The sequence below is a fragment of the Pezoporus flaviventris genome, unplaced genomic scaffold (assembly GCF_033815535.1).
Source record: "Pezoporus flaviventris isolate CSIRO_AGI_PZ_B2104156 unplaced genomic scaffold, CSIRO_AGI_Pfla_v1 ptg000007l, whole genome shotgun sequence".
NCBI classification, from domain to species: Eukaryota; Metazoa; Chordata; class Aves; order Psittaciformes; family Psittacidae; genus Pezoporus; species Pezoporus flaviventris.
In genome coordinates this window covers 13345585-13355665 of record NW_026892555.1, presented here as the reverse complement: position 1 = coordinate 13355665, position 10081 = coordinate 13345585, and the positions used below count along the sequence as shown (strand labels likewise).

The 10081-nt window shown below is 43.8% G+C and overlaps 1 protein-coding gene across 3 annotated transcripts in view; it reads right to left on the bottom strand.

Moving 5' to 3' along the window:
- Window positions 1-682: 682 nt before the first annotated feature.
- Window positions 683-10081, bottom strand: part of SAMD12 (sterile alpha motif domain containing 12) — a 170412-nt gene continuing 161013 nt past the window's right edge. For all 3 annotated transcript variants that reach the window (XM_061447822.1, XM_061447823.1, XM_061447826.1), the window contains one exon: window positions 683-9900. Coding sequence is in view for 2 of the 3 variants with exons in the window: in XM_061447823.1 (XP_061303807.1) it covers window positions 9878-9900 (23 nt within the window). In the remaining variant the exon portion in view is untranslated. The remainder of the gene's footprint in view (window positions 9901-10081) is intronic.

The following is a 10081-nucleotide window of genomic DNA, read 5'->3' as shown; positions in this document are numbered from 1 at the left end:
CTTCACTGCCTACAAGGGCATCCCCCAAGCCTTAAGAAATCATAGAATCACAGAATGGTTTGGGTTGGAAAGGACTTTAAGATCATCCAGTTCCAATCTCCTGCCATGGCCCTCCTCTGGACTTGTTCCAACAGTTCCATGTCCTTTTTATGTTGAGGACACCAGAACTGCACACAGTACTCCAAGTGAGGTCTCACGAGAGCAAAGGGGCAGGATCACCTCCTTTGACCTGCTGGTCACGCTCCTTTTGATGCAGCCCAGGATACAGTTGGCTTTCTGGGCTATGAGCGCACACTGAAGCCAGCTCATGTTAAGTTTCTCATCAACCAACACCCCCAAGTCCTTCTCCGCAGGGCTGCTCTGAATCTCTTCTCTGCCCAACCTGTAGCTGTGCCTGGGATTGTTCCAACCCAGGTTCACGACTTTGCACTTCACTTGGCAATGAAGCGGAATTCTTCCTTGCAGTGTGCACTAAATCCAGGGTAAGTCAAGAAAGTCACTGGGGTCACTCTGGAATTACACCCAAACGCTGCCAGCAGAACAGAGCTCTTTTCTCCATGAACACCTTGTGTTGCATCTATGCCTGCAGGTGTACCCCATACAGCAGCCCACTGCTGTACACACCTCAGGTACTCTGGGTCCAACCCCAACCTTGTTTAAATCAAACAAAATGCTTGTGCTGTATAATAAAAATTCCATGTTTTAATACATCGCCATGCACAAATGAAGTCAAACAATGCAGAGTACAAAATTGTCAAATATACAAAATGATAAAGCAGATACCCAAAGCTTCCAGAGATCATGCCCAAAGATACCAAAATCTTGATTTTAATTTCATCAAAGAATTCGAAATTGGGTTTTGTTGAGTTTTGAAAACAGAAGCAATTCAAGAGTAACTATAAAAACTGTCGGGTGGAATTAACAGTGATGGCCACTTCGTATCCTGAAACTCAGACTGCATGGTAACTTCTGTTTTGGGAAGAAAGCACTGCTGTTCAGATCAACACCTGGGATGCCTGGAGAAATGCAGTCTACATCAAACAAAAAGGCACACTTTTGTCTTATGCCACCTCATTTGGCTCCGCATTGCAAAAGTTCAGCCATAGACAAACTGGGAATGACAGCATGTCACTTTTTCACCATTAGACTGCTAGAATCTTCCTAGGTTTTCCACCAAGTTAACATTAAAAGGAGATGATTGGCTTAAGTATTTCCCTAGTGAATGTAAACTAGAACTGACTCCAAAGGCAGCCAGACCAGACAGAACTTGCTGGCTTCAGGAAGCTGTCTGACTGTACAGCATGGCCATGGGCTTGCACTCAGCCTTTCTGCATCCAGCTCTCCTGCATCAGGGCACGTGATTCCCAGGACTGGGACCATCCTAGTGCCCCTCTTGCTCCCTGTGGCTCACATCCACCATCAGCTGCCAGTGCCGAAGTGCAGGCGCAGCCTTGGCATCTGGTTCTGTCCATGGGCTACTGGTTTTGAGGCAAGCTTTGGAGACAGCTCAGGTGTGGCCGTAACTCTAGATGTCAGTTACCTGCTCTACTCAAGGTCAGCTTCAGTCAACCTTAAATTCACCTCCACAAAATAGAGAAGCCCACATGAAGAGCCCATTTGCTGGTTTATGCTGTGCAGAGCCAGGCAGGTATTACTCCCATCTTACACCCACTTGTGAAAAACAAGTAAGAGGCAGGTCCAGGTAACTGCAGTCCTCACAAAAAAACCTGAAAGCAAAACCCAGTGCATCCCAAAGCACATCCCTGCCACTTCCAGATTCTGTAATAACTGTGGGTATTTCATAATATGCCCCTTAGGCTCACCAAGTATCCAGCAGCTCAGTGCAAAGTGAAGGAGTCTTCCCCTCAGAGCACACAACCTCTGGGGTGATGCTGGTCATTCCCTGTGCCAGAGCATCACCTCCTGCAGTTCGCTGGTATTTCAGGGGAAGACCAGCAGATGCAGCGCCCCAGCTGTGAAACACAGGGCCTGATTCTGCAAGGTCTGTGTCTCCTGCAACAGCTTCAAGAGAGCACTCAGCACAGGACACTGGCCTCACCTGCAGGTCAGCCCCACACGGCCCCATTCCTCCCCTTGGTCAGTGGCATTGGGCTCAGAAGATAGCTAAGACCTGGGTCTCATGCTGAGATGCTTTGCATAGGTTGGAAGCTCCTGGCTCTGCTTTCCCTACTGCCACTTAATATCTTTTGTACCTTTCTCGGAAGAAGAGCAGGGAAGGAGCCTCTTGCATCTAAAGACTGCAGATGAAGAAGTAAGAGGACTCCAAATGTTCCTTTATCTGGACTGGTCTTCAGACCAGGGCCTGGGTCAGTTGGTGAAACTTCCTTGGTGCAAAACCATGTTCTCAATAAACAAAGCCAATCAACCAAGTCCCCATAGCATCTGATGGGGCAGAGAGGTTTTTTTTTTCTCCTCTGCACAGCTTCTTATTGCTTACATGCAGTTTTGCTGCAGTATCGATCTCCCTGCTTTAAGAAACCCCCCTGTGTATCACTACGTAATTTAGTGACTTATGACATTAAACAGATGAATTCAAGGCTTAATAGAAGTAACATGATTAGAGATGTAACAACAGTACAGAGGATTATTTTTCTCTCTGAAAAAGTATTTAGATATATTTGGAATTAAAAGCAGAAAGAAGCTTTTCATCTCATTCTCAGACTAAGTCTGGCTGTGTTATAGCAGCACTGGAAATCCTACTTTTATGGCAGGATAGATGTTACATAGCCATCTCCAAGATCAGCTGCTTCGGGGTCCAGGCTGACCGCAGTCCTGCTGGTTGAGGACCGCTCTCCTCCAGAGTGCAAGGTGTCTCAGCAGTGTGAGGACACTCATAAGCCATCATACACCGAACCCAGTGACTGCAGAATTTATTTGACAGGCAGCAGGCATGTACCAATGTTCTTTAAACAATAAATCTAGACCAAACTAATTTTCTTAGGATTTCACACTGGATTAGAGCAAGAATCCCTAAAGATCTTTTTTTTTAGCTATGGCTGTAGCTAACTCCCTTCTTGTTTCAACTTCTAGATGTCGATTCAATACCAATTTGCAGTAAGTATTGCTTTATAGTTTCTCTTGTTTGTGTGAACTGTTTACTCTTCAAACCATACATCCTAGTTCGTGCTCCCCATTGCCCAATGAAGCACGATAGAAGGTGGCTCTGGGGGTTCACACTTTGCCTCACATCCATCAACACCCGTTTTGCGAAACCGGAATCAGAGGCTGAGCGCTCCTTTGCTTATTTCTAAGGTACAACACTGAAACCAGCCAACAGTAGTAGGGCCCAGGCTTGCAAAACCCCACTGCTGGGGGCAGCTGTCATTGCTCTGGGTAGTCCCACTGAAGTCATTTCACTTCTAGGGCTTTATTAACCTGCTCCGATGGGGCTCATCATCAACACGAACAGTTTGCTGTCTTTGAAGCAAGGAACTCGAGCACTGCGTTCAGCTGCACAGCCATACAACATAGCTCTCAGTCAGCACTGCAGCTTCTCTGCTGGTTGGTGAAGGCAGGAAAATGTGTTCCTTGCCAGCAAGATGCTACCTCCTTACTTAACAGGCAAACCCACACTTGTTATTCCTTGCTCAGACTACACATGCACTTGGCCCTATCATTTGAGCACAGCATTTTGTTCCAGGCTATTATTAATGAAAGACAAGACTTTCTCTGCATGTCCAAGGGTTTTTGTTGTCCTTTCTTGTCCAGCTCTCTTCCTCTAATTAAGTGCAGAACCTTACAGCTGTGAGTAGACCTACCGATGCTCATACCAAATGCTATCAAGTACAGCTCTGTTCGTACAAGCTTTTTAAATTGAGACCATTTTGTGTGAAGAAATGGCTAAAGGTTGCCCTGCCTTCCTGCACTATTGGAAACTTTAGCATACTTTTAATTCAGAGGTTTACATCTGATGGCTTAGACTAATCCTTGCATAACACACACCTAATAACTTCATCCAGTAACTGCTGCACCAAGCCTGGATTTCAGTTTGAGGTAGAGCTTATTGACTTAGAAAAATACTCTGCATGCATTTAAAGACTTTTTGTGATGGAGAACATGCCAGGTAACTGAGTAAGTTGTCTCCACAGGTAATTATCCTCCCTGTTGGGCAATTGCACTTAATTTCTAGCCTGAAATCAGTTTCCAACCAGTGGAGCACATCATTCCCTTTTCTTCTAAATAGAAGAGCTACCTGCCTTCAGACAGCACTTCCCTGCCCAGGTAGAAGATTGTGATTGCAGAAGGAGATCAAGTCACCTCTTCAAATTGCCTCTGATAAATTAATAGCTTGAGCTTCATTAGTCTGACACTATAATAAGACCTGTTTTCCTGCCCTTGAATGACACTGGGAGCTATTGAAAATAATCTTTCCCAGTTGTCAATACACTTTTTGACAGGCAGGCAGCTACCGAACAAACTGGGACAGCATCACTAATGCCAGGTCCTACATCCCAGCTGGCAAGAGCAGCTCTAGGGCTGGTGCCGAGTGGATTACTTATCACACCTTCACAGCCAATGTACCATTCCAGACACACTCCCCATGCCCCAAAGCTGGACTTGCTGCCACCTCTCCTGCATTTCTGGCTCCGCAGTCCTCCAGGTTACTGTCTGCCACTGACCTGCTCCATGTCATCATTTACCACACCCCTGGTTTTGTCATCTCTGGCTGCTGCCAACAGCGATTTCCTCTTTCCCTGGGAGGAATATTGAAAATAGAGCACACCTTGGGAGGAGCTCATTAGAAAGAGTCTCACTGATGATAATTTCATATTTACAGCTATTTTTTGTGATCCAGCCTCTAATCAGTTTTAATCCACTTAACATGGGTGATTTGAATTTTGCGTTGTGCTATTTTCTCTTTATCAGAATCAAACTATCTAGAGGAGGCTAAGTACAGTGTGCCAGCAGAGTTTCTTTTATCAACAAGCCTTTGATATCACAAAAAGTGATAGCAACTTCATTTGCCATGATACATTTCTATAGAAATCATTTGGAGGGTTTTATCAATTTTTAATTGCTTTAGTGATAGTGCCATATCAACCTTGCCATGATTTTGCCTAAGACTGATAGGAAGCTAATGAGCCTATAGTTTTCTGGCTCAAACCACCCATTCTTTTGAATTATTGTGGGGGGTTTTGTGCCATCTGAAGCATCTTCCATGCATTCTAGTCCTGAGGAGACCCAGGCAAGTTTTCCTTCACTTTTGGTTTCAGTTAATTTACAAATTTAAAGGTATGTTTGGATAGTTGCTGTTTAATATTACTTGTACTTACTGATGGAGTAGGAGGAATTACATTTTAATGTGCAGTCTGACTCCCTCCTTCTACTGCTTTCAAACACAATACAAGAGTATTTGTTGGGTTTTGCACGTACTGTGAGTAATCACTGTGCTGTGCCTGTCTAGCGTCAGGCTTAACTTTGCTACCACGCCATTTATTAGGATATATGTAAAGCCTTTGGTTTAACCAGCCCCAACCTATTTGCCACTGACTTCCCATACATTTTTTGGCTTTCTTCATTAAACATCTACTTTTATTACTTGCTGATTTATCCTCATGAGCCTGCCTAATCATCTATATGCTTTGTTGGTGGGGTTTTCTGCATTCCAGATAACTCTCCTGAATTTTACTGTAGGAGGCTGCAGGTAATGCTGGTAGCAATTCCCCCATCGCCCATCCATTTTAATTATACCAGAAGACTTTTTCTTTCTATATTAACATCTTATTGACCACAGTCTATATATACCAGGGTCAACCGCAGCACAGTTCTGCAGCTGACCCTGGTATAGATACCCGGGCTCTTCAAGGAGACTGACGGCAGAGATGTTCATTGTTAAAAGGGGACCAATGTGAAAGATGCTGGGTTTTATTTTGCTTGCCTGAGACAATGTTGAATAACTCAGTGGCTTTGTGGTGGGTAAGGGGAGGTTGGTTTTAGTAGTGACAAAATCCCACCCCAGGCCTGGCTCCATGGCTGGCACAAGTCAACATCTCCAGAGACTTTGATGGCACCAACGTAAATCTGCTGGGGCCTGGCCTGGGGTGTGCCAAAAATTCAGGGCAAAACAAAACCAGAATCTTGCCATTTTCAATGGTTTAATTTCCTCAGCAATGCTGCAACTGCTGCCAAGTGACAATGCTTGCCCTAAGGAACAGAGAGGGAGGGATGCATGCACCGGTAAAGCATGGCCACACAGCTGGGCAGGTAAAACCCAAGAACTTGTGGAGCTTTTTCAAACTCCCCTCCTGGAAGGCTGCCTTTCCCTTAATGGAATAAAGGGTGGTGTTCAGGCACTGAAAGCCAGGCAGATGGAAAAGCTCTAGGAACAAAACAGCGCAAAGGATGCTCTCAGCTCCAGTGCGCTTTGTGGGATGAGCAATTCCTTCAGGTTTCTAGTGCAGGATTTCTCATGGTTTTAAGCACCTGGGATGGCCGAGGCTCTGTCAGTGATTTTTAGCAGGGTCTGATGCAGCCTTTCTCAACACAAAGGAATCAGGCGAGCGCGGTGGCCAGGAGAGGTACTGAGCATAGGAAAAAGGCTGCAGGTCTGCACCCGGGGAACAGCATCCTGCCCGCAGTACTGCTTCATTTCAGGGATAATAACTCATGATCAGTGTAACAGCAGCACTGGCCTTTGCAAACTTATCTATCTCTACAGAGCTGATAATTGCTGTTTTATGAAAATAGCACTAATCTGCCACTCTTTTGCACCGAACTAATGGCTCTGAGCATATTTAAATTCACTTCCTTTGCTGGAATAACTGATTCACTCCCTTTCATGTTGACTTGGTCTTTGGCACTCTCGACATAAATGATTTATTGAGTAGAGATAAAGCATTCTTTCCCCTGAACTGTTCCTGTGACCCAAGCAAAAGCGGATGTGTCTGCTATTAATAAGGTGTTCGGCATAAAAAATGCAATAGATTTGATTGTCTCCACTCAATAGCCTTTCCGAGAACACAGTACCTGCCCCCATTCATAAGAACAAAAATCTCTCCCACATGTTTATTTATATTAAAAAGTTTTCAGAAGAATATGCTGGGATCCAGATAAGTTGTTCAGGAGATGTAGAACAATTTCATAAATATCCCTGAGGAAGCATGGCCTACTTTGGGAGAATAACAGTGATTAAAAAATCCAAACACAATGAATAGTCAAATACAAGCCAAAAAGTACAGTTATTTCCTTATGGCTCCAGCAGACAGCTACACACGTGAGAAGTGTCACGGGGCTCAGGGGAACTATGCTTGCAGTTATCCACATGCACAGGCTGGCTGTAGGATGGAGACCTACACCAGCTTTTAGGGAGATTTGTCCGAGAGGCACCTACAGCAGACTTTTCACCAGTCTGTCTACACAAGGGTCTGGACTTGATTTTCACATTTCTCAGGGCCTATAACACTGCTTTTCTAGGTCACCATAGCTAAAATCCTGGGAAGCTTTTAAAACAAACTGTTTTAACGGGAGAAGTGCACACATCTAAATTCATGCCCATATACTGGAAGATGTTCAAAACTAACATTGATACAAAAAACGCTTCTAGTGGCTCTCTGTCTAACACAACCTCTTCTCGTACACCCTTAAGACAACACTCTCTGATAAACTCTTCTCTTATCATTCAAATTGTTCCAGATTTTTTCACTAGGTAGTAAAGTAAGAGAATTCCTACTGTAGAAGTATGGCATCTCCTTCTTTTTAAATTGCTGTACCAACAAGACATGGATGTCAGTTGCCAGAGCTCATTTTTAAAGCCTGTAGCAGAAAGAGCTGTAAAACTTGCTGACGTTTACAGTGGACCTGTGCCATGCGCACGGCCGGGTCTCTTGGTATCAGATTCCAACCTGCAACCCTATGAAAAGCTCTAAATGTGCAAATGTTGCCACTGGCAAAGATTCTTACATCTTAAGGAAAATTTTTACACCAATTAATTTAAAATTGGGGACCAGGATTTTCAGAAAGAGAATGGAGACGGTCACCGCTTTGTAATTCTTGGGAGCTCCGGTTGAGAGCCCATGGAAAGACCCAAACCATCAGAAATCACTAGCAACTTCTGAAAGTCTTGGTCATCACTAAAAATAATCTGCTTTGGACTGGATACTACAGAAGTATCCAACATGCTGAATGTGAGATGGGTGGAGAGCTGAAACCTAAGCCCATATCCATCTGAAAACAATTAAGCTCTAAAGATATTTATCTGTTGTCGTACGGGCACCACCTTCCATTCTCCTCTAACAATGAACTGTACAATAGTCTGTAAGAGTTTATAACATGGGAGCTTCCTATAAAAAGGTCTCTTTGTCTTGATGTAGCTGCACATTCTCTCCATCACTGCATCTTCACACCAGTATGGCATCTCACCTACAGTTTGGCATATATGCTAATGGCCACTCTATAGTACCTGACTATCAGGCTGGAGAGAGTGACGGTCTTCAAGTACACAAAAAAGCTACCTTTCATTTTAAAGAAAGAAGGAACTAATGGGTAAGTCCCCTCAGTATGCTGATGGCATCAGTTCATTATAAAGAGTGTGCCAAGAAGGTCCTGATGTGAGGGACAGACACTAATTCCACTGAGTCCCCACGGAAGAAACAGTACCACAGCCAGCTGTGATACCACCAGTGATGTGGCCTGCTATTCAGAAACTGAACAAAAAACAACGTTCAGATTGAATGCAACAGTCTTGAGCCTGCTACAGTATATTGAAAGGCTTATTGGAACCATTTGCTTGTTCCCAGTTCCTACCAAAATACTGGTTTGGATAGAAAGTGGAAAAAGTTAATGAAGAAGTCTGCCCTCTCCACAGGGAGTGTCTTGCTCCTTAAAAGTATAGTCTTACACTTCACCTTGTTCAGAGAGTTTGGTTTGGACTACAATTCCCCAGCCCTGCCTAAAACATAAATGGTGGCCAGCATAAAGAAGCTGAATTCTTCCAGTTTGTTCTGGATTTATTGTAGCCCAAACCCAGGGTCACACGTGTCTCTGAGAAAGGCTCTCTCCCTCGCTGAGTAAGAAAACACATTGGCACACTAGAAATGAGAACCTTTGATATTTGGTGGATGAGAGGGAGAGCAGACACAGTGTCCTACAGCTCATTCAACCTACCCTGTTCTTGGCTACCTTTGAGCCAGCTGTTCTCTAAGGTTCAATAAAAGAAGTCACATCTCTGCCACGTGCAAATCTATCTACACAATCTACTGTGAACTGGTGAAGGGATGCTAGGAGTGGGCTTCAGTTTGGATGCAGTCTCAGCACATATACTGAAATGGATTCTCAGTATGTTTAGAAAAGACCATTATATATATATGGACTGTGCTAGTTCTGTGCAGAAAGCACATATGAAGTGCTGATATCGTTTAACAGAATACCATTAGACTGCAAAACTAACATATACAAGACGCTTACATTCCTATCGGGGTGTAATATTGTGAACATATCCACTGAGATTGGAGAATTGCTGTAAGTTTTTCCTAAAACATCATGCCATCTGCATACATAATAAAAGAATCCAGTAGTTGCCATGCTAAAACAGGACTTCTAGTGAAGGGCATAGACAGTCCCCTAAAGGGAACTCAAAAGTTATGCACAGTGATGAGAACTGGAAGAGATTTTCCAGCTAAAGGTCTGTCAGTGACCATTTTCACCAAATTAGCACTGGATATTATGCACCACAGTTTTCCTCCACAGCAAACCAGGTCTTCCCAGAATGCATCATTATGAGAGGGCTGATTTTACTTCAAGTTTGTCTTCAGTCCTCCGTGGTCACCTTCTGGCAGTGCAATTTATTATATATTTTTCATGAAGGAAAGTTCACTTTCATATCAAGTGGCAGGACAGCAGCTTTAGAGGCTGGAAATGTTTATGGAGAGCTCTCTGCTGGGGCTGTAAAAAACAAAAGAGAAAACCAAAACCAGTCAGTGAGTATAGAACACAGCAAAGGAATTACCAGGTATCTCAACCACTATAAAAAAAGTCAGGTTTGAGCTGAGTAAATGTGCTTCTGCTGAAAAGACAAACTATTCCTAGAATATATATTGTGGCCCTGGTACTTTTTTAATCAGCT